At 47.0% G+C, this 19,857-nt stretch overlaps 1 protein-coding gene across 4 annotated transcripts in view; it reads right to left on the bottom strand.

Annotated features, from left to right (window-relative positions):
• FAM65B (family with sequence similarity 65 member B) overlaps positions 1 to 17,687 on the bottom strand; it is a 71,874-nt gene extending 54,187 nt beyond the window's left edge. Inside the window, exon 1 of one of the 4 annotated variants that reach the window (XM_017746154.1) lies at positions 17,442 to 17,687. In XM_017746154.1, the coding sequence (XP_017601643.1) occupies positions 17,442 to 17,502 (61 nt within the window). In that variant the 5' untranslated portion in view covers positions 17,503 to 17,687. The remainder of the gene's footprint in view (positions 1 to 17,441) is intronic. The other 3 variants (XM_008642691.2, XM_017746156.1, XM_017746157.1) reach the window with 3 other exon arrangements.
• Positions 17,688 to 19,857: the final 2,170 nt, after the last annotated feature.

Genomic DNA, 19,857 nt, shown 5'->3' with positions numbered 1-19,857 from the left:
AGCTATAAATGTCTCATCATGCATACTTAATATGTGTTTGAGTCCATTTCAGCCTTTTAGGGGGTGGCAGCTCTCACTTCGGAAGCCTGGTTAATTTGTTAAAGGTTTTCAGTGCCACAGACTAATTGCAGCATCTCACTTCAACCTGGAGCCTCCTACAGTTCTGGTCAATCGTTACAAATTCCCTCTGGTCTTTTTGATCTTATCTTGCATAAGATTTTTTGAACTTAAGGTTGCAGATGCAAATTACCTCATTCATATTGCAGCCTCCTCTTTCAAGGAAATCTCCTCTATCCTATGCAAATATATGTGATAGGGATGTATGAGCTGTTTCTCTTGGTTTCTCAATATAGTTTAGAATAGCAAATGCAGACAGCTACTCTCCTCCATCACCTCAAGCCCTACACACAGTCCCATTTCTCTGCCCCCAGTGCTTGTTGAAACAGCTGGGAGACTGAGAAGGTTTATGGATGCTCTAGATAAAATCTTTGCCCCACTTAGTCCTTCTGGACATGTATTCATCCTGACACACATGCTTTTGAAAGGCTCGGGACAGTCATTCCACGTGTGTCTTGTTTTGCTAATTCAGTGGAAATTGCCAGAGAGGTCTGTCTCCCTCCATCATCAGGCAGAACTGAAGCTGCCATTGTATTGTGGCTGTGATCATGCTACTATGCCTATAAATTATTCACGGTATTGCAGCGTAATCTTCTGTTACGTTAAAAATAGGTCATCGTGAGTGTCCCCAGTGAAATTTCTAAGTGACAACAGCTGATTTTAGCTTTGTCTCCAGAAAACAGTGACTTTTTCAAAGCAGTAATTGACAATTATGGTGTACTTCCATCTCCCTGACAGCTCCAGTGCACCTTCACAAACACTAATTCTCAGCAATGGTATCCCCACATTATACTTGAGACAACTAAACCACAGCTAGTAAATTACCTGCTGAGCTTTGCCGAAGCACTTTGCTTTCTATTAGCCTTTGCTTCCAGGCCAAAGAGTAAATCAGGATTATCAGAGAAGAGATTATAGTCTGAGAATGCCTAAGTGCTCTGCTCCTCCCAGGCACTCAGAAAGCTGCTGGAAAGGGCTGAGCAGGATTTTCTGGCTGATAGGCATCAGTTACGTATTGCTCTGAGGGGAGTGGATATATGAAGAAGTACTTCACTCTTCCCATTGCCACACAGTCTCCGGCCCACTGAATCCCCTGAATCAAGAGAGCAGGAGGCTTTCAGGTCCATTGCAGGCCTACAGAAACCTGGAAAGGGGGAGCACGACCCAGTAGTCTGGATAGAGGTCTGGGGGAAAGCCTCTTTCTTTCCCCCATAAGATACTGTGTGGGAGGGCTCTGTGTGGACCCCCCTGAAAATGTGGGATATTGTTGAAATTTCCCTGCTTGCTGTGGAGATGTATGTGTGTTATGCAGATACAGAGACTTAGCTCAGGCCTGGGTGATTTCATTCACCTGGAAGCAAGGACTGGCAGTGGGTGGCAATACTCAGCAGACCATGCAGACAGCAATTTGGATGGAGGTCTCTTGTTAGCATGTTCAGAGCAGCAAGAGGCCAAAGGAGGTGGGGGGATGGTTGAGCAGACCACAACTTTGAGCTTTGGGTGTCTGAGGTAGATCAGGCTTGCCTTAGCCTTTAAGGAAGACAATTTATACATGTTTTTTCGATGTAACTTGTCTTTTTTGTGTTTCTGTGTAACTCCCATGCTCAGAAGAGATGCGCAAGACATCTTCATATTGCTGATGGACATCCCACAGGACGTCTCCAGCAGGTATCTCACCCAGGCAAGTCTTCTGTGGGAACACAGGGTGCAAACCTGACTGCTCTTACCTGGGGATCTTGGTCCAAAAATATAGGTTAATGATCATATTTAAGAGCGGGGAACACAGCAGGTGCTGGAACCATCACTTGGGAAAGGTTTTAGGGGAGAGGTAAAAGACAAGAGCCTGACCCCTGCCATGAGAAATCTGGGCAAGGACTTTAACTTTCTGACCATATACAAGTTTGCCATTACTCTTTCTAACTAAACATATTAGAGTGTTGCCACAATTCTCCTACTGCACCCTGCCCATGCTGCTCTTTGGATTGACTCCATTCCTATACTTCTACCTTCTCTGGCCAGCTTGTTGGACATTCATTGTCATCCTGTAACATTTCTTGCTCTCTTTCTAGAAGAGTTTGATACCCGCTTGTTTTTCTCTGCTGACATCCTCTAACCACTGTGCAATCATTTCCCCCCTTCCCATCACTGTGTCTCTGCTCCACCCTCAAGTTCCTCATTTCTCATGATGGTGCTTTTGCAAGTTTTTCCATCTGCTGCTCTGGGGTACTTTGTGGGGAAAAGTTACTAGTGCTGATCTTCTGCAGTGATTCAGGAACAAATTCAATGTCCTGGGACTTGCCAGATGCTCAGCACAGCTGGATCTTTGGGAATGACCAAAGCATAATGCAGTGGTTGTGTCCTGTGGCATGGTGGCCATGACACATTTGGTATGCCAAGGAACAGCTATGGATACAGAGGGAGAGGGCTGGGGACAGAAAGGGGAATCACCTTTAGCTTTTGTTGTACCACAGAGATTACACTTTCCCTAGGTAATCCTTCTTTTATCTGTTCTTTCTCCCACTTTGCTGCATTTGTGGTGGTCTGAGACAGCTGCTTTCAGATCAAGAACACTTCCCACAATGGCCCGTGCCTCTGGCAGCATTTGGTGTTTGGGAGGTGTATGCACAAGCATACACCCTACCTGTCCTCCTGTATATAACTTGAGAGAGCAGGATGAAGGAGCCACCAATTGCATTTTTTTCCCCCAGAACCCATTTCAAAATCAGCACTGATGCCTCTTCTGGGCAGGTTTTGGGTGGCAATGTTCATGCAGGGTTGGAGGGAGCAGCACATTCCAGTTTCTCAGACTGCTTAGCAACCATGGCTGGCTGAGCCGCTCTTAAGTGCTCGCCAAGTGTGTGGATGGCATGTCTAGTGCTGCAGCTCTAGCCTTATTTTTTCCCTGTCTCTCGTTTTTGAAAATCATTCCTTGTTTTCTAGTTAAGGCACCCGAAAAACTTTGGAAACGAATTTTTGCTTTCCTGGACAGCTGGCAGACAGCTACACTGTAAGCTGATCAAAGATACTGTAAGAGGGATCAGAGACTTGGAGAGACAGGCACTAAGAGCCTGCTTTTTGGGACCATCCAGGACAATGTTGTCCACGCTGCTGGTAATGGGCTGGCTTGAAGTCCTGCTGCTGGACAGCCATGAAATCAGCTTGCCCAGAGGAGTGCAGGGAGTGGAACACATTGCTTTCCATGGGTCTGCAGCATGTGAGATGCCTGCTTAGGGCTGCCTGTCCTAGTACAACCAACATGCTTAAGATCAAGAAGGCCCTGTTACACCATCTCCAGGAATGGATTCAGCTTTGTAGACAGAAAGTCAATATGTTCCTAGCTTCCCCATTGGGATCCTCTTGAATCATTAGGTAATATTTTGCCTCTTACTTGTTTCTTGGCTCTCAGGTGCCCAGACATGTCTCCCTGCCACAACCTTCACTGTCCATCATGACAGCAGGCTGAGATCCTGAGTCTGTTTGGGGTTCTCTTAGGGACTGAAGCCATCTCTTCCCATGTTATCAAGCAGCAATGCCTGCTGCTGAAACTTGCTGGTTACATGAGGACTACAGTTAAAATGTGGCCCCAGCCCATGTTCACCTCCATACTCTCCTTGCACCCTCACCTGCACTTAAGAGGCAAATTTTAGGCAAGCTCTAAAACACAGCGGAGGAGAAAACCTTTCTTTATACATGCCCAAGTACATTCTGGTCCTCCTCCATCCCATGCTGTGAAGCAGACAACTGGCCTGGAAAGACCAAAGATCATGAAAGATTGTATTCTATGGGGCAAGACACTATAGGACATGTTAGCAAACATCAAAGGTATCCTAAGTCCATGACTGAAAGAGCAAGTCAGGAGCACCCAGGACTTTGGCCTTCCTTGCTGTCACCTCCAGCAGCAGCATAGAGACAGGCCCTGCCTTCCTCCTGCTTTGTGAGCCCCACAAGTCATGGCAAGAAGGGGAGGAGCTGTGGGGGTGATGAGCATGGTCTGGGGTAAACAATGGTCAGGTAGAAGGTTGCAAAGCCTGGGGTGGAGGAAAAGGAGCAAACAATGCCAGACAAGTTTAAAAATCTTGTTCCATGTATGAATCCTGCAGTGCTGCACACCTGTCTTCCTGCATGTCCCTAACATGGCAGTTTCATAATAGAAGCCCAGGAGGAGTCCTCAGGTGCAAAGGCTTCAAGCAATTTCCATCCTTAGTTACGTCAGCGTAACACCAGAGTTACCTTGTATTCATTCCCAGATAAACTGCAGTATGGGTGACCTGGCGAGGTCCTCAGTGCAGAAACTGGGCTTCTCTTTCCTTCTTGTGGGCCAGAGTTCTGCACAGAGGCTTGCAGCTTTGGGAAATGATTTTCATTCCCTCTCTGCCTCCAAGATACCACCACTTCCCTCTTTTCCTCACCAGCGCATATTTCTGTGGCTTAAATATAGCAAATACAAAACAAGTGCAGCACACACAAAATGCCATTCGGGGGAGCGCAATGAACATGCTGCCTCTGTAATGTAATGAGCCCCAAGTGCATCTGCCAAATATTTGGACTGAGATTCCAAGGGAGAGGGGGTGGTCTGCAGCCCAGAGAAGCTCCGAGCAAACCCTCAGACCAGTGGCCCCAGGCATGTCTTGGGGGGGATACAGGTTCCTTGTTGGTCCAGCCTGCCTTCACCTGGAGGTGACTGACCATTCATAGCAGTTATTTCCTCTAGGAAAGGTGAAGAGCAGCTTTGTGTGAGTGGATTTAAAAGTCACAAATAATACGTAAAGCAAATAAGAAGTGTTTCTTTAGGGGTGTGGTCTGGCTTTGTGGCTGAGGTTAAATGACACCAGTGAAACCATGCCAGTTTTTGAACATCTGACCCTGTGTACTATTTTCAGTGCAGTGATTTTTGAAGTGATTGATGACAACAACTTGGCACTACTCAGAGGCTGGTGTTGCTGATTAAGCTAACTCTTCCTTGGCTCACAACAGGCATCAGGAATAGAGTGGGCAGGAAGCTCCCCAGAGCAACAGAAGAGGCAGAGCACATCAGGACCTCCTGAGCTGCCTGTGTTTCAATGGGGAAATTAGAAAAAAAAAAAAAAAAGCTACTGACATCGAGCTCCAGAGCTGAGCTCAGCAGCGGTAGAGTGCTCTGTTCCTCCTGTGGCTTTCTTTTTCTTTGAGAATATTTTTGTATGGATTCTTTTCAACATTCCCACCCCCTCAATGAAAAAAAAAGAGCCTCCCTTGTTAAGTGTGTGCTGGGACTGCTAGTGTGGCACTCCTTGCATGTGTTTGTAGGAGGATCTCAGAGACGCTATCTGGTTTCATATCTATCTGCATCTATAAAGTATCTCTTTTCTCCAGACCCTCAAGAAAAGGAAATATGTTAGTTCAGTGTGAAGGCAGTGAGCAGGACTCCAAAACTTATAGGAACTCTCAGCTGGCAAACTGCACTTCTACACAGTCACAACCAACTGCTGAAAAGAGCACGGTGCCTTGTAGCCAACATCCACGTTCACAACAGAGCTCTTCCACTGCTCTGAGCTACCATGAAGTGAGAAGGACGTGAACAAAGCTCCATTTATGCCATGGAGCCTGAATGCTGGCCAGCCTTGTTAGCCACTGGCATCTTAATCACAAATTTGAGAAAGCCATGGGACTCATGTGTGAGATTTTATAAGCTCATCTCCCTGAGGTCCTGCAGGAATCCTTGAAAATTTAATGTCTATGTTAATGACATATTTAATATATTTACAGAGCTTTTAACCATCCTGCCAAGCCCTTCAGAGAGGCTGTCCCTCTCTCTTCTGCCACAGGTGGCTGTGACATCCCTCCAGGGAACCTCCTGGACACCTCTCAGCTGCTGCCATACCTGAACCATAGGTGCACTCCTCTGGGAGTGAGGAGAGCTGGGGGCTCTTCACTCTGGTGTTACACAGCATGAAGAGAGGATCACTTGCACAAAAGCTCATCATTGCAGGTCACTTCCCCTAGGGCTGGGCACAGGGAGGGCAGGAAGGCAGGGTTGGCCTGGGGAGCAGCCTGGTGTGATGAAAGGGGAGCTGTTGCAAGCCCTTGTGTGCACTGCTATAGGCACCTCAGAGAGCTCTGTCTGAGTTTTTGGGGCAATTTTGAGGTTTGCTTCCCAGGGTGGTCATTTCGCCTGAGATTTTGGACTTAAGCATTTATTTCACTGGACTGTTTTGAGTGTCTTTTCTTCTCTGTGGAGTGGGTTGTAGTTAATTGTAGGCAGGCTCATGCGATGCCATAATACGGGCAGTAAATCCAGGGCAAGGGTCTGGTTAGTGAGGCTACAGGAGCAGCCTGGGTGCTGAGCTCCCCCACCACGGTGCAACAGAGCAGCACCAAGTGCAGGCAGTTTTCCCAGTGGGGCATAACTAAAAGCATCACTGGGCACTGGGGGAACCTAACCCAAGCCCATGTGGGCATTACCTGACCTACTGGGTCCGGGTTAGAGGCAAAGCTCAAGTAAATGTCACTTTAATGGTAAGCAGCTGCTGCAGGGCTTCCTCCTTGAACCTGCTATCACAAAGATGAGTCTACCTGGCTCCTGCAATGGATCTGCCTCCTATTGCTCTGTGGGTGGGAAGTCTGGGCTGTGGACCCCTACAGGCACCAGCCACACTTGTGCCCACTGCTGCCAGGCTAGCACCAGGGGACTGCCATGGTCAGTGAAAGAGCCCGGGTCTTCCAGCAGTGAAGGATCCCTATTTCCATGCTCCGAATTGGCACCTGGAGGGGCTTCTTGTTTCAACTCTTGCCCTCCCTCCTTCTCACACACACTCACTATTGACTAAGAGGAGCATAAGGTAACCAGTTTGAGGAGCTAGAACACTAAATCTCAGAGAGGGCTAGAGTGGAAGTCATTCAAACTTCCCAACTTGGGTGCAGCCATTTGTGTTTATCCACTGCCATCTGTTCAGACAAGGGCAGAGTCACAGTGGCCTTCTCCCCAAAATACCAGTTTATTTTCTCACTCTCTATGGCTTCTTTTCTTTCTACTTTAATTTCTGTCTTCCAATCTTTTTATCAACTATTAGAACTCAAGGTATCATTTCCAAGCTCTTCATCTCAGAACTTTCCAATTCCCAGACTACCTGCAGTTAAACCAGAGTAAGCCAATGCCAGCCCCCATAAGTTAGATTGAAGACTTCAGGATATCCATAGTGGTTTTGCTTCACCTGTTTTCCAGTTGCCAAAGACACAGGAATATCAGGGACTCTTTCACTGCATGAACCCCTGCTTCAAATCATTTCCCTGCTCCTGGATGCCAGATCAGCAACACACTGCTTAAAATTCTGTGTGGCCTGACAACACCCCTCACCCCCACAAGCAATGCTGAGATGTAGGAGAAATCCTACTATTGGGCAGTCTTCCCACCATCCACTTTTTAGTGCCTCTGTGACATTGTCAAGTACTTGACTACCCTCTCTCTCTCTTTCCCCCTCCCTCATGCATACACACAGACTGTTTTCACTCCTTGCCTTTCAACTCTGCACTTCCTGACCCGGTTGTTTTGTGCCTGTCACACCCATGGTACAGCAACCACAAGGCTTTGGTTTAGCATCCAGGCAGGCGGAAGCTCATTTCACAGGCGGCTGAGCTGTGCCTCGAATTATTAAAGGGGTGAAGTTGTTTACACCACCCACTCACGTTAGCCAAGACACATTTATTTTTGAATTTAATGACGGGACTGAGCAACAAAAAGCTTGTGTTTCTCGGAGCTTTGTAAAAATGCTATGTAAAATCAGGAGGGGAAAAACATGTGAAAAGAAAGGCAATTTTGCTTCAGCCTTTGGTGTGACACTTGTTTTGCAAGCTTAGAAGGCACCCCAAGCACACCTGATCAGTGGTTTCTCTCTGCTTGTACATACCTTCCTCTTTTCTCTGAGGAGAAATGCCACCTGTTTATTTGACCTGGATTTTCCCCTCGCTGTTATTATTAGTGATCTAGAAATATTGTCAACAGATATGAACCAAAAAAGTTGCCTTCCAGAAATGGAGAAGGAAACACCAAAAAGATCAAAGATCTTTAATTAAAAAATAGGGAGAGAACAAAGCAAGAAGTGTCTCTCATTTCCATCTTTTTTTTTTTTTCGTTTTGGGCTTCATGGGCTCAAACTTTTCTGCTTCATATATGGAGTGTGATGCTCTGTTAAAAATATCCCTCCAGCTGCCCACGACAGCTGGAAGTGCCGGAGCACTGTGGGTGGGTCAGTGTGGGGGCGCCTGGGGTGGGGATGGGCGTCTCACACCGATTCCTCCGACCACAAAAAGCTCTCTCCCCCGTCTGCATAACTCTGTGTCCGCCCATGGAGCACAACCAACACGAAGCAGCTGCGAGAAGCAGGTGAGCGGAGCATTTAGTGTAAACAGGAATAACAAAAATGCTCCATAAGACAGCACCCTTTTTTTCCTGGCCATCCTTGTCCTGCACGTTAAATAGGTCTGATGTTAAGTAGGTCTGATCATGCTCTTGCAGAAAGGTGCTTCAATCTGAGTTTATAGGCCAAATATCTCACTACAATCCATCTATCTGGATGAAGCAGATACCATTGCCTTGGTGATGGGACTTCTCATCCTCTGGGCTGCAGGGAGTACAGCACACACTTTCTCCATCTCCGGGAATGTGAGATAAGCCAAAAGGACAAGTAGGGCTGGTGGGACCTGTAAACGTTTTCATGACAGTAATCAGCAGTCTCCCAGCAGTCAGGAAGGAGAAGCTTCCAGGCTTGATACATTGCAAGGCTGCTCATCCTTACAACAGCCTCCTGAGGTACTGGGAACTTGTATGCTGGATAAAAAGTAGCCATGTCAAACTCTTTGGGGTGAAAACATGGGAAAAACAGCATTTCTGTATATCTCTGAGGTAGGCATCTGCTGGAATACCATACTGATATGCACACATAAGTTACACCACTTTGATGTACTCTGTGGGGAGGGGTCACACCTGAGGTCTCACCAAAGCAGGGCTGGATGCAGCATGGAAAGGAACCTGGTCCCATGGGTCACAGACAAGCTGTGACATGGATGTCCCCCACCCCTACAGGCACCAGCCACACTTGTGCCCACTGCTGCCAGGCTAGCACCAGGGGACTGCCATGGTCAGTGAAAGAGCCCGGGTCTTCCAGCAGTGAAGGATCCCTATTTCCATGCTCCGAATTGGCACCTGGAGGGGCTTCTTGTTTCAACTCTTGCCCTCCCTCCTTCTCACACACACTCACTATTGACTAAGAGGAGCATAAGGTAACCAGTTTGAGGAGCTAGAACACTAAATCTCAGAGAGGGCTAGAGTGGAAGTCATTCAAACTTCCCAACTTGGGTGCAGCCATTTGTGTTTATCCACTGCCATCTGTTCAGACAAGGGCAGAGTCACAGTGGCCTTCTCCCCAAAATACCAGTTTATTTTCTCACTCTCTATGGCTTCTTTTCTTTCTACTTTAATTTCTGTCTTCCAATCTTTTTATCAACTATTAGAACTCAAGGTATCATTTCCAAGCTCTTCATCTCAGAACTTTCCAATTCCCAGACTACCTGCAGTTAAACCAGAGTAAGCCAATGCCAGCCCCCATAAGTTAGATTGAAGACTTCAGGATATCCATAGTGGTTTTGCTTCACCTGTTTTCCAGTTGCCAAAGACACAGGAATATCAGGGACTCTTTCACTGCATGAACCCCTGCTTCAAATCATTTCCCTGCTCCTGGATGCCAGATCAGCAACACACTGCTTAAAATTCTGTGTGGCCTGACAACACCCCTCACCCCCACAAGCAATGCTGAGATGTAGGAGAAATCCTACTATTGGGCAGTCTTCCCACCATCCACTTTTTAGTGCCTCTGTGACATTGTCAAGTACTTGACTACCCTCTCTCTCTCTTTCCCCCTCCCTCATGCATACACACAGACTGTTTTCACTCCTTGCCTTTCAACTCTGCACTTCCTGACCCGGTTGTTTTGTGCCTGTCACACCCATGGTACAGCAACCACAAGGCTTTGGTTTAGCATCCAGGCAGGCGGAAGCTCATTTCACAGGCGGCTGAGCTGTGCCTCGAATTATTAAAGGGGTGAAGTTGTTTACACCACCCACTCACGTTAGCCAAGACACATTTATTTTTGAATTTAATGACGGGACTGAGCAACAAAAAGCTTGTGTTTCTCGGAGCTTTGTAAAAATGCTATGTAAAATCAGGAGGGGAAAAACATGTGAAAAGAAAGGCAATTTTGCTTCAGCCTTTGGTGTGACACTTGTTTTGCAAGCTTAGAAGGCACCCCAAGCACACCTGATCAGTGGTTTCTCTCTGCTTGTACATACCTTCCTCTTTTCTCTGAGGAGAAATGCCACCTGTTTATTTGACCTGGATTTTCCCCTCGCTGTTATTATTAGTGATCTAGAAATATTGTCAACAGATATGAACCAAAAAAGTTGCCTTCCAGAAATGGAGAAGGAAACACCAAAAAGATCAAAGATCTTTAATTAAAAAATAGGGAGAGAACAAAGCAAGAAGTGTCTCTCATTTCCATCTTTTTTTTTTTTTCGTTTTGGGCTTCATGGGCTCAAACTTTTCTGCTTCATATATGGAGTGTGATGCTCTGTTAAAAATATCCCTCCAGCTGCCCACGACAGCTGGAAGTGCCGGAGCACTGTGGGTGGGTCAGTGTGGGGGCGCCTGGGGTGGGGATGGGCGTCTCACACCGATTCCTCCGACCACAAAAAGCTCTCTCCCCCGTCTGCATAACTCTGTGTCCGCCCATGGAGCACAACCAACACGAAGCAGCTGCGAGAAGCAGGTGAGCGGAGCATTTAGTGTAAACAGGAATAACAAAAATGCTCCATAAGACAGCACCCTTTTTTTCCTGGCCATCCTTGTCCTGCACGTTAAATAGGTCTGATGTTAAGTAGGTCTGATCATGCTCTTGCAGAAAGGTGCTTCAATCTGAGTTTATAGGCCAAATATCTCACTACAATCCATCTATCTGGATGAAGCAGATACCATTGCCTTGGTGATGGGACTTCTCATCCTCTGGGCTGCAGGGAGTACAGCACACACTTTCTCCATCTCCGGGAATGTGAGATAAGCCAAAAGGACAAGTAGGGCTGGTGGGACCTGTAAACGTTTTCATGACAGTAATCAGCAGTCTCCCAGCAGTCAGGAAGGAGAAGCTTCCAGGCTTGATACATTGCAAGGCTGCTCATCCTTACAACAGCCTCCTGAGGTACTGGGAACTTGTATGCTGGATAAAAAGTAGCCATGTCAAACTCTTTGGGGTGAAAACATGGGAAAAACAGCATTTCTGTATATCTCTGAGGTAGGCATCTGCTGGAATACCATACTGATATGCACACATAAGTTACACCACTTTGATGTACTCTGTGGGGAGGGGTCACACCTGAGGTCTCACCAAAGCAGGGCTGGATGCAGCATGGAAAGGAACCTGGTCCCATGGGTCACAGACAAGCTGTGACATGGATGTCCCCCCTCTGACATTTTGACAAGCCACTGCAGTTATATGTCCAAGAAAAGCAAAGTGTCTGGTATTGCTTTAGGAGAAAAGTTGCTTAACCTGAGTCCATGGGTCACAGACAAGCTGTGACATGGATGTCCCCCCTCTGACATTTTGACAAGCCACTGCAGTTATATGTCCAAGAAAAGCAAAGTGTCTGGTATTGCTTTAGGAGAAAAGTTGCTTAACCTGAATTGTTGCTGAATAGTCTCAACTATAAGTTAACATTCAAGCCTTTATCCTCAGTTTCCTCTAACAATTCTGACCTCATTATGTGCAGGCAGTGCACATAACCATGCACAGCAGCTACCTTTCATTTCAGCTAAGTCTCAAAGCTGGTCCCAAACCCCAGAACTAAAGCTCTTTTCTCGCTTATAAAAGACAGGCAGGCTTTACAAGGATGTAAAGGCATCTGGTGCAATTTTGAAGCACATCTTAAACATTTGATGCAGTTACTGTTCTGCTGGGAGCCTTGATGGGCAGCAGTGCTGGAATGTATCCGTATACCTTAAGCAGCCCGTCAGTCCTGGGCAAGGAAAGGGCCCTGGGACTCTGACACTGTGCAGTGCACCATCTAAAATGGGGCTCTGGTCTAGTGAACTGGAGCACACACTTAATGAATGTAATGAAAAAGCGTTGGTTTCCCCCCCATTCTTTGAAAACACTGATGGGATTTTGTGTCAGCTTTGACCTGAGAGGGAGGTCATGGCTACCCCATGTACAACCAGAGGGCATATACAGGAGATGGGAAGTGGAGGTATGAGGAGGGGTCAGTGTAGAGCAGCTGCATGAAAAGATCTGCAATAAATCACAGCCTAATTTCTGTTTTTCCTGTGCATTCTCAGTCTGGATACGGTGATAAGTGCTAACAAATATCTGGACCCAATTCTCAAAGGAATACTAAGTAAGTTTGCCAAAAACACTAAATTGGGAGGAGCTGTTGACTCTCTCAAGGGCAGAGAGTGGCTGCAGAGAGACCCCAACAAATCAGTGGCCTGGGCAATCACCAACTGTAAGAAGTTTAAAAAGGGCAAGCACTGGATTCTGGACATTGGATGGGGCAACCCTGGTTGTGTGCATAGGCTAGAGAACGAGAGGCTGGAGAGAAGCACTGTGGAAAGGGAGCTGGGGGTCCTGGCTAATGGCAAGCTGAACATGAGTCAGCAGTGCCCTGGCAGCCAGGAGGGCCAAGCCTGTCCTGGGGGGCATCAGGCACAGCATCACCAGCCAGGCAAGGGAGGGGATTGTCCCGCTCTGCTCTGCACTGGGGCAGCCTCACCTTGGAATATTGTGTGCAGTTTTGGGTGCCACAATGTAAGAAGGATATGAAACTACTGGAGAGCATCCAAAGGAGGGCAGTGAAGATGGTGAAGGGCCTTGAGAGGAAACTGCATGAGGAGAGGCTGAGGTCATTTGGTCAGTTCAGCCTGGAGGAGACTGAGAGGAAACCTCATTGCAGTTACAACTTCCTTGTGAGGGGAAGAGGAGGGGCAGGCACTGATCTCTTCTCTGTGGTGACCAGTGACGGGACTCAAGGAAAGTGCATGAAGTTAGTTCAGGGGAGGCTTAGGTTGGATATCAGGAAAAGGTTTTTCACCGAGAGGGTATTTGGGCACTGGAACAGGCTCCCCAGGGATGTGGTCACAGCACCAGCCTGACAGAGTTCAAGAAGCATTTGAACAATGCTCTTGGGCACCTGGCATGGCTCTTGGGGATGGTTCTGTACAGGGCCAGGAGTTGGACTCGATGATCCTGATGGGTCCCTTCCAACTCGGCATATCCTATGATTCTGTGATATGCTTGCTGAGTGCTTGCCAATTCTGTTCATGGATGTGTCTGCTTGATCTAGGAGCTCCTGCTGTGCCAAGCCTCTGGTCCCAGTCAGAGGCTATGCTGGTACGGTGGCATCACGCCTCCGTGTGAGCCCTCAGCTCTCCTCCCAGAGAAACCAGGGTCTGCCAAGAGAGCTGACTTGTGCCCAAATCTCCCTCCCTCTCTGGACTTGGGTCCCTGTCTTAGAGTCAGGGAAAATCCACACCTGTTTGGCTGCAGTGATGAGGGGAAGCCTTGTGCTAGTGGAAGGGATTTCTTTTTAATGAAATATAACTTCAGAATCTCAGGCACTTAGAGTCACTAAAAATTAAACAGCATTTTCCCCAAAGTGGGTGTTTTGACCTAACAAAATTGAAAGAGTAACTGAAAGGGCTTAAAAGAAATGAAACCTATCACTGCCTGTACTTTCAAGAGGCTAAAATAATTTCTTTTTGAAACTTTTGCTTACTACAGCTGTGCCCTGTTCGACACCAGCCACATTGCAGAGGAGAGGGAGTTGTGCTTCAATGAACCTAAGCACAGTCACTTGCAAAATCTCTGCAGAACCTCTGAAGGAGAAAGCACCATGTCAGTGCAAGGCACTGTCATTACAAAACTAGGGAAAGAGCTAACAAAGTTTCTTTGAGCATGAACATTTCAAAGCTTTGAAAACCTACTGCATTTTTGTGAAGATAGTTCTAGCATATTTTGTCACACCCAGCTCTGTGACCTGCCATTTCAATGTAAAATAAGGAAAACCAGTGCCTATTGGAGCGTAACTAAATGAAAATGGTGGAATTGTGAATTATGCTAAGGAAAATACAGTTTTCAACAAATGTTTTGGTTTGCATGTGGGAAAACATCAGTGCCATCTTACAGTCTATATCAATCAGAAAATATTTCCCCCTTGATCTTTCCCAAAAGAGAATTTAAAACTGTAATTTTGAGAAGAGCTATCCTATGAACTCCTTGTTGATATTTCAGAAAGCTTGAAACACCAGAGGAATTCCAGAAAGCTATAAGTTAATGTTGTGTCACTAACGATGCTGTAGCCTGGCAGTGGTCTTGCCCTTGTCAAGGAATAGCTGATGTAGAAGTCACACAAGCAAAATTAAAGGAGCTGGAATACAACCAGTGGCACTCATTAGGATTTTAGAGAAAATAATTGTATTGATAGTGTACTTGGACTTTAGTAAGAAATAAAACTTGGTACCACATGAGATCTTGACATATGTAACCCAGCTGAGAAACCATCATGGATGCCAGTTTCTAGAGAGGACATATGCAGATTGGTTCTTCCCCATGGGATTGAACTATTTTTATGTCAGTGACCTGAAAGGGAACTTTAAACAGTGATTGACTGAAAATGCAGATGGCACAATGTCTGGGCAAGTGGAGGACAGGCTACTTGAGGAAGTGAGATGATTCATCTGGCTTTAGTATGGGCATAGCCGGGAGCAAAGGAGATAAGCCAAACTGATGGGACAGCACTGACTTTGTCCTGAGAAATTTGACTCTGAAAGACTTGAGGATTAAAGAGAAAAATCTGAGAAGAGCAGACCCTCATGTGATGCTACAACCTGAAAGGACTTTAGCAGATCATTGAACTGATCCTGACATATATATATTTTAAAAGTATGAGTAAACATATAATGTAACTTCTGGATTTGTCCCTGGTCTAATAGTTTTGGAGCACTGGGTTCCATGCTGGTGTCCACATTTCCAAGGGATTGGTCTCAAGAACCATGAAAATGATTAAAAGATTAAAAATTTATAAGGAAACAGTAATTGACAACAGTCTGCTTGGCAAAGGATAAGAGTGGTCTGAATATAGTCTGTAGATAGTTATATGAGATTTTTATATGCACAAGCAGTAGTGAGATCTTAATTCTCCTGGACAGGAGGGAAACTAACTCCAAAAAACTAGACAAATCAGTGCTAGAAGAAATAAAATGTAGCTGTCTTTAACTGTGATGGTAGCTAAGCCTTGGGATGAGTTAAAAAGGTGGACAGAGATTTGCCATCACCACTTACCACATCAAGCTGGATGTGGAAAATAATAAAAAATAGCCCATGCCCTGAGAGCTGAGGTCTGCACTCAGCTGGGAGTTCAGTGCCTGACAAATGCCTCCATCTGGCCTGAAAATGTGCAACTAAGCTTTGGCTGCAACTAAGTTTTGGCTGGCGCCTAAGTCTGGGCAGCAGGAGCGGGGCGGGGGCTGCCCTGTGACCGGACCGGGCCCTGCTCCTCCCTGCTCGGATCCCACCCAGCCCGAGGGAGTGCACTGCATTGTCCAGGGTCAACAGCGCTCCAGAAATAGCAGCCAAAAAGCTAATGTTTCCTTGCTAACCCGTTCAAGAGAGAGGAGAGGGGCTGAAGGGGAAGTCTAGCACTATGCCTGTGTTGTTGGGCTCTCCAGCTGGCAGGTTTGGGAGCCAGCAATCCCTCTGCCTGAGAGAGCAGCTGGGATACAATTGTTCCCAGTTACACCTAGGTGAGTTGAAGAGGATGTGACCAGCTCATAGACTCGTAGGATACCTCACGTGGGGTGGGACCTCACAAGGTCATCTATTCCAACCTCCTGCTCCAAGCAGGGTCATGGAGAGGTTTTTAAAATGTTCCTGCCTTTGGACAGCAGAGCCTCCTCTAGCTGTTTCTGGATCAGCCCTGCCAGAAACAACTTAGCTGAGAGGCTGGAACAGATTTTTTAAGTGATGTATCATTCCCTTCAGATAACACAATATATACGTTGACTAACCTGCCCACATTTCTCTCCTTCCCTTCTACATTTCTGATTAAGAACATGGGCTAAAGGTTTCCGAAACAGCAAAGCAGCTTAAAAACCCACTGGCTCTTCAGAGCACTTGAAAATGTCCAAATCAAGTCAGAGCATGTGGATGATTATCCTGGGAAGCAGCATCCACCTGTGTTGAATGCAGGATGCAGCAAATGCAACGGGGTACTTTCAATGCCAGTTGATTTGCCCAGTGGCATGAGGTGTTTCCTGGACTATCAGGATTTCTTCCACAATGCAAATGCACTGACCTCTCCTTTCTGCAAATTCATTGCCCTTCTGAGCCCCGAGTGGGATACAGGGTGAGAAATGGGGACATAGAGACGTGAGAAATGTATTTGAGCACAGAGAGAACATCATTGAAACTGCTTTCTTTTCTGAGCTGATGCTTTTCACTGGGGCTCAGATAACTTGATTTGGCACTGTTCACTGCTAAGTTTTCCATACCAACCGCAGCTGAGCTTTGTTTAAATGAGGCTTGCTGAAGCTGTGCTGAAAGTGAGTTTAAAGGTTCACAGTCTTTGGAGTGGATCCAGGCAGTTCTTTGTGCCTTCAACTCCCTTAGAAACTGTGGAGGGCTGGGGGCCGGGAGAAGATTTGCATGAGCAAGTTCTCCCCTTGGCTTGAATGCAAAGGGGAGCAGCGAGCAGCGGCAGAAATTGAACACCATGGGCCAGATTCTTCCTCCTCCTCTGGGCTCTCTTATCTGCGTCTCTGCTATTTTGACTTGATAGCACTCAATACACATGTAAATGGTGGTACAGGACGCAAGCAACGAGGAATCAAGCACCAGCAGAAGCAGTTTTAGGGATAAGAAATTGTGACACTGGCTTTGTATCCCAGGTTGTGGCAGTTGGAGAGGAGGACGCTAATTTTGCTCAAATAATTTAAGTAGCAAGTCACCTTTAGCCCCTGTAAACAGCCCCTACCGCTTTAATGACAGCCGCACCTGTGGTGTTGAATGCCCAATGTGCCACTTTGCACAGAGAAGCCACTGCAGGAAAAACACATTTGAACCAGTGTGAAAGTATTTTTATTGTATCTGTGGTCCCTTTGTTCTCCATTCTCTAAGGAGAAAAAGAGTCTGGTCACCCTGTGACCCTGAAGCCCACAGACAACTTCAGAATTTACACAAGAAATACCACCCAGGCTAGAAACCGGTCTCTAGTCTGAGTAGGAGAAGGATTAGTTCAATAAAAGATGACTTTACCTTCCCCAAAGGAATCATCTTCTTCTCCGGGTGCAGTCAAATCTTCTTGGGAGTGCTGCATCGTGGCAAGGACGCAGCTCAGGGGGCAGCCAGAGCCGAGTGCTTGAACCTGTTCCTACACTACAGCTCGACTGTTTCCTTTCACCAGTTTCCTAAACATTTTGTGGTAACAGCTTCCGCATCTGCACTTACGAAAACAATCTCATTCATACAAATGACGCCTCTTGTTTTTACAGTCAGCCTTTGAGATGAGCTTTGAGGTGGGGTGTCCTTACTGCTGAGAGAGAAGTTGGTTTTGAGAGCAGAGGAGGCAGGACAGGCTCAAAATGCACCCTGCCCTGTTGCTGAATGCCATAGCTGCGCAGCAGCAGCCCTGTCAGCCCGGGGTGTAAGAGTTTTGCATATGAATGGCAATGTTTTCTGGTGGTAGAGGTAGAGCTGGGGAACAACTCACCCTGTTCGGACTGCAGAGCAACTCCTCCCTTTCACCCCAGGGACATTGTGTCAAGAGGAAACCCCCAGGCTCTCTCAGTGTTGTGTATTCATGGCACTAATTTTTCTTTTGGCACGGCGGCAGTGACATCACTTTCTCACCCACACTGGGGTGGCCCATAGCAATGGACATGTGGACAAGCTGGAAAGCCAGAGGTGATGGCAGGTGTCCCATGGGCAGATGCTTTGGCAGGGACACGATTCTCACAGTTACACTTATCCGAGTCCCAGTCTGTGGTGCACTACCAAACCTAAGGACCTTCCTGGTCAGGTGTACAACAGAACAACACCGAAGTAAAACTTGCTGTCTGCCAACAATTGGCATATTATTTGAGTCACTACTAATTCCGCATCAGACTGGTCCATTCTGTCACTGTGTTTCCTGAACTTTATAAAGCAAGTTGACTCCTTTGTGTCAGGTCCCTCAGTTTATGAGAGGACCTTACCTATAAACTAACTTACTCTAAACTTGTATGAAAATAGTTTTGGCCTTTAGCTAGTGTGTGAGCCTTGCATAGCCCTGCTGTCTTAATTGGTGCATTCAGGGATATTTCATATGTGTGTCTGTCCACTGTGGCGCCTAGTGCTGGCAGTCCCCCACAGCTGTGCTATCAGAAGTTAGAATGTAATGATGGTAAACCTGCACCGAGCAGTGATTACTCAGTCTAGTAATTGCATGTGTCACCACACCCTTGGAAGCGAGACTCCAGCACAGCAGCCGTGTTTGCTGCAGCTTCCGGCAGATGAGTCACAAGCAGATATAATGAGCTCTTCTCTGGTTATTATGTTGGGATTTTTTAAAGCTCTCGCAGTATGTGTCTGCAAGGCACTGCACAACTTGAACTAAAGATGGGACAAGTCCATTTGAAGCACCTGATCTCACTCCAGCCCAGGCCATGCTCATTAGCAAATCCTATGGCAGCACTTTGGTCATCACAGGAAGCTGAAAGACCCTTTCCAGCTCATGCACAGCCTTCCTCTGGGTGCAGGGTCCCTGGAACGTGGTGCTGCATCCTACCTGCTCATGCCTCCCCCTTGCTGTCCTATCAGGTGCCTTGATTGCGCAATCTGGGAGTTGCTGCCTTTCCAGGATTGGGAAGCTGTATTTTCCGAGGTGGATGTGGTTGAAGCCAAGAGCATCCCAGCGCTGGTTTTAAGTGGGGCATTGTGGTTTGCCTGCTGAGTTGTTCCTCTGCCATGGCAGCAAGACTCCTTAGAGAACTCCATTCCCAAAAGGCCCCCCCTCGTACTTGGCTTTACTTTAAAATTGCACTTGTCAAAATCCCCACAGAGATGACAGCTTGGCCCAACAGGCAAGAGAGAGAACTTGTTTCTGGCCCTGCTGGACAGCCTTGGGGAAGTCACTCCTCCTTTCTAGACATCCTCCCTCACCCTTTTTCTTGCTCTGCTTATTTGAAATGATTTTTTCAGGCAAGGGCCGTCCCTGTTCAGATGGTAGCTGCTCCCTATTGTGCTCAATAGCATCCCTCTGCCTCAGTATGGCCCTCCAGCCATGGTGCTGAATAGATGGAGAAAGTCATAAAAAGAAAGAAACAGCATTATTGGGTGATGAGGGAAAGCAGAGAAGAAGAGGGGACCAGCAGGAGAGAGAGGTATGAAAAGAAGAATAGTAAGAGACATGAAAGCTGCAGAGGAAAAGCATCAATCTGGAGGGAAGGGGTGCTGGCATAGGAGGCTGGGACCTCTCCAGGCACTGCCTCCCAGGGTCAGGTCTGGGAACCCCTGAGCTTGCAGAGGCTGGCACAGCCAGCATGTGAAATGATTGCTGGGGGTGAGGGAAAGGAGAAGTGCTGAAGGAAAGACAGCCACAGGGTGTATCTTGCCTTAAAGCTTCCTGGCAAGACCCACTCCCAGCAATGGGCAGCTGCTGCCCATGGTTTCCTTGAAACAGCAGGAAGTGGTT

Source organism: Corvus brachyrhynchos, unplaced genomic scaffold (genome assembly GCF_000691975.1).
Source record: "Corvus brachyrhynchos isolate BGI_N302 unplaced genomic scaffold, ASM69197v1 scaffold409, whole genome shotgun sequence".
Classification (NCBI taxonomy): Eukaryota; Metazoa; Chordata; class Aves; order Passeriformes; family Corvidae; genus Corvus; species Corvus brachyrhynchos.
Note: the sequence above shows the minus strand (reverse complement) of the source record. Positions and strands in the feature narration are given on the sequence as shown.